The 4742-nt window shown below is 30.6% G+C and overlaps 1 protein-coding gene across 1 annotated transcript in view; it reads right to left on the bottom strand.

Moving 5' to 3' along the window:
- Window positions 1-379: 379 nt before the first annotated feature.
- LOC125043121 (sulfhydryl oxidase 2-like) overlaps window positions 380-4742 on the bottom strand; it is a 20423-nt gene continuing 16060 nt past the window's right edge. The window contains exons 8-9 of the mRNA XM_047639073.1: window positions 4618-4742; window positions 380-1984 (exon numbers count right to left, since the gene is read on the bottom strand). The exon at window positions 4618-4742 is cut by the window's right edge and continues 1037 nt beyond it. Coding sequence (XP_047495029.1) covers window positions 1891-1984; window positions 4618-4742 — 219 coding nt within the window. The 3' untranslated portion in view covers window positions 380-1890. The remainder of the gene's footprint in view (window positions 1985-4617) is intronic.

The following is a 4742-nucleotide window of genomic DNA, read 5'->3' as shown; positions in this document are numbered from 1 at the left end:
AATAATGATAACAATAACAAATACAGTACAATAACATATCTAATTTATATATATATATATGAATGATGATTATAATAATAATAATAATAGCAAGAGTAATAGCAGTAAAAATAACCTCAATATTGATAGTAATAGTAATAGTAATGGTAGTAATAATGATAATTGTAATAATAATAATAATAATAATAATAATAATAATAATAATAATAATAATAACAATAACAATAAAAATAAAAATAAAAATAAAATTAATAATAATATTAACTATAATAACAACAATAACAGTAATAGTAATAGTAGTAATAATAATAATAATAATAATAATAATAATAATAATAATAATAATATTATTAACAATATAAATATCAATAATCCTGTTAATAATATCAATATTAATATTAATAAAAATAATATTAATAATAATAATAATGACAACAATAAAAATGCAGCTGCATTGACTACAACAATAATCAAATGAATCATGAATACATAGATCAAAGATTATAATCAAACAAATAGGATTTATAAGCTTGCAAAAGTATTAGACTTATGCAGGAAGCTCACAACACTGAAGAAGAAGAAGAAAAAAAAAATAAAAAGGATGGGAAATTTATCACGGTAAGTTTTAAAGTATTTATGAAAAATATTTTATTTACTTCAGGATAAGGATAAAACTTATTTAAAATGATGTACTATGATGATGCTTATCATCAATAGTTTTTAAAAATCAACATCAATTCATACAACTGCTCATGGTGCAGACTCAAAAGACCACAACAAATGATTATCTGTAATGACTGAAAACAACACAGAACATAAATAGCAGCCCTTATTAATGTTGTTACCAGCCATTTTTCAAAATGTAAAAAACTGCTTAAATTTTTAAGAACTACCTTTCAGCGTTATCCAAGACACTTGATATTACTTAAAATAGAAAAAAGATATGGCTATTAATCTATGTTATGCTAATGTTTAAGACCTCTTTCTCCATCATATATCATAGTTTTTGGCTTACCAGTGCCTAACTGTAAAATAATACAAAAATACGGATTGATATGATTTTGAGAAATAATTTTTTTCTGTAAGTCTTTTCTTCTGTATGTATTTTATACACACCTAAAATGCTTCCACAGAATCATGCTGTAATACTAGATAATCTAAATTACAATATCAACATTTCCACAATACTCCATGTTATGCATCAGGTACTAATAATGAAGCATAATTTTTCTTGTATGTTCCCTGGATATATCACTGCTATAATTACCAATACCTATACAACAACAAGGATTTTTTTACATCTGTGCACTTGGAACAATCTATAAAAATACACCTAATTCAATTATTATAAATTATCACATATATTTCATGTCTTTGTCCTGTGCATATGAAAGGCAGATAAACAGAGATCAAAGGACAGATGAATAAGAAAGAAAACATTCATTCATGAGAAGACAAGCAAATTGATAAAAAATGGTGTTGCTGGTATGTAAACATCGGAACACCTGTTAGCATAGGCATAACAAAGAAAGCAACCACATGCCAAGAAGAGCAGAGTTATTAGACAGCACAAAGATCAATGGACAAATGTGTCATAAATATACAATTGCTTCAAAGAAATGGAAGAAAAAGAAAAGAAACAAAAAGAAGCAAGCATGTTAGGTTTGCATTGATTTATATAATTTGCTTTAATTAGGGGGCCAAAATTTTTTTTAAATCAAATAATTATAATCAACTATGGATACTATATACACATCGACCACCACCTATGACCAGTACACACATAAAGGAATTAAAAAAGAATTTACTAATTTTCAGTACTTTGGGCAGAACTTTGGTTTCTCAGAGGCAGATCTTTCCTTCCATCCATTACCAATTCTAATACATTTCTCAGCATGCTGCCTCTTTTTGCTTAAGGCGATTGTGGACCCTTGCAATTATATCCTCATGTGCTCCACTCAGGTACTTCTTCAGCCCCTCACTGCTGTATGTTGAAGTAAAATTTATGCTTTATTAATATCAAATAAACCTGTAAAAAAAAAACATCAGCAGAGAAAAAAAAAAAGTTACGAAGTCACAAAAGAAGCAGTGTTGAATGATCATAGGTTTATGAAAATAGTCTACTCTACTATAGATAAGGAAGTACACTGACAACAAGAAGTATATTTTGTATATAAGCACCCAAGAGCAGTTAATTTAGCACATAAAAAACTACAGTGGCATTTTACTTTCTTGGACTCATGATGAGCCTCATAATCACAGGACCAAATTTGTGTTTGGCAGGATACCCTAGTCCAAAATAACTCTTTTAATAGTTACTTACACCACCAAGCTTGATATTAACTTTCACTCTACTACTTATAAAGTATTCTATTTTCAACATTTCATGACATAGTAAAAATATCAGTCACATGATAACACTGTAATTAGTGTAGAGAGAGAGAGAAAAAAAAAAGAAAGAAATTGGCAAGTCAATCTCACCCTGGAAGACTTCCCTGCTAAAATTTACAACTTAAAAAAATATATTCATTTCTAATACAGTATTACAATATCATGAGCCAAACGAATTACATAGAAATATGCAGAGTATACTGTAATTGTCAGTTCTTTTCTGAAAAATTCACCTAAAAGATCTATATTATATAAAATCTTTCACTGGGGCTAAATTGTAGTAACTCTAAACGTCTTTTCAAGTTTCTAGAACAATGAGAAAAATATACAGTTTTATGAAATCGACAATAATGATAATGAATGTTGTGACCATCCATTAATCCTCAAGTCATCTTGTGCAGAAACTCTCATGCTGAGATATCTAATTCTATTGTCAGGAGAACTGCATGGTTTCTGATCACACACTGTACAGGATACCTTAGCTTTATTGTTAATATTAATAAGATCAGTTTCCTTCACCAACTGCGGGTAAATGGATATGCAACAGTTGCTAGTATGTCATCATTAACAGGCTTCATCAGAAAAATTAGAAATCTCAGACATGAAGGTGCAGGACTTAGTCCAAGAAGTTAAAGTGCCATTGCATTATCTACAACATTAGTGTGCATTAGTCTAAAATAATATTTTTTTTCTTTTTTACTTATGCAAGATAAAAATCTATGTCTCCAAGAGAGTTGTGGTGCTGAAATAAAAACAATAAAGATTTCTACAAAATACATAAAAACTCAGAATAGTGTCAGGTGACCCCATGATCCAGCAAACTACATACTAAGAATACTGTAGTGTGACCAACATAAGTTTGAAATCAACTATACTACTTTCCCCCATAAAGGAATGGAATGGAGAGATTATCACTTTGATTTTACAAATTGTGAAAAATGTTTTAGTGGAGGTAGATATCTGTATGTGTGTGTGCATGTTTGTATGCTTGTATGTATGTATGTATGTATGTATGTATGTATGTATGTATGTATGTATGTATGTATGTATGTATATATGTATGCGTATGTGTGTGTATATGTATGCGTATGTGTGTGTATGTGTGTGTATGTATGTGTATATATGTGTATGTATGTGTATGTATGTGTATGTTTGTGTATGTTTGTGTATGTTTGTGTATGTTTGTGTATGTATGTGTATGTATGCGTATGTATGCGTATGTATGTGTATGTATGTGTATGTATGTGTATGTATGTGTATGTATGTGTATGTATGTGTATGTATGTGTGTGTATGTATGTGTATGTGTATGTGTAATCGATGTGCGTGTGCGTGTGCATGTGTGTGTGTGCACGTGTGCGAGTGTGTACACGTGTGTGCGTGTGTGTGTGCACGTGGGTGTATGTGCACATGTGTGCACGTGTGTGTGTGTGTGTGTGTGTGTGTGTGTGTGTGTGTGTGTGTGTGTGTGTGTGTGTGTGTGTGTGTGTGTGTACAAATCTATATATCCATATGTGTGTGTATGTGCATACCAATACAGCATGCTAGTGCATGCATGCATGTGTTTAAGTACACAACACACATACATTACTGTGACACAATAAAAACTGTAACAATAACTGTTAAATTAACCGGTAAGATTGTGATGTTTTGTTGCAAATGATACTGATTTTTCCTTTTTTTTTTTTTTTTAACAAATACTAGCTATGAGGATATTCTTTAAATTTACTACCAGAATCTGAAAAAAATTACAGTCCTCTTATGCTAAATCATCAATTACTTTTCAATATATTCAAGATACTTAATCCACTTCTAACCTGCAAGACCTTCATGAAAGATGCTAATCAGCTAACTGTAAAAATACAATGTACAAAACCTTGAAAACCGAAATTCAGCATGAAAATGCTGACTTGCAACTTCTACCACAATCCTGAAATATATAAAAATATAGATATCTTGGTTCTTAGTTTTCACATTAGAAAAAAAAGACGAGATATATAATGGTAATCATAAAAGAAAGTGAAAAAGTCTGAACTTTGAGATTGGCTAATCAGAATCCCAGTGGAGAATGCCCTGGGGAAAAATGCTCTTCTAGTCTGATTATCATTCCTATATCTGAGGCACAGCACAGACTGAATGTGAAGAAGAGTGAGGCTTAAAACAGATCTATAGATGTGCTGATCATTACCCGGTGCATGAAAAAGATAGAGAACCTGCAACAACTTACGGCTGCTTGTAAGTTTCAAAGAATTTTCTTCGTCTTAGTTTTCTTCTGATGACTACCATGCAGTAAACAGACATTATGATGATGGTGGAGATGCCGTATAAAAAGACGCAAAGACTTACGTCAGT

This window comes from Penaeus chinensis, chromosome 33 (genome assembly GCF_019202785.1).
Source record: "Penaeus chinensis breed Huanghai No. 1 chromosome 33, ASM1920278v2, whole genome shotgun sequence".
In the NCBI taxonomy this organism is placed as follows: Eukaryota; Metazoa; Arthropoda; class Malacostraca; order Decapoda; family Penaeidae; genus Penaeus; species Penaeus chinensis.
This window is presented reverse-complemented; position numbering and strand designations above follow the sequence as displayed.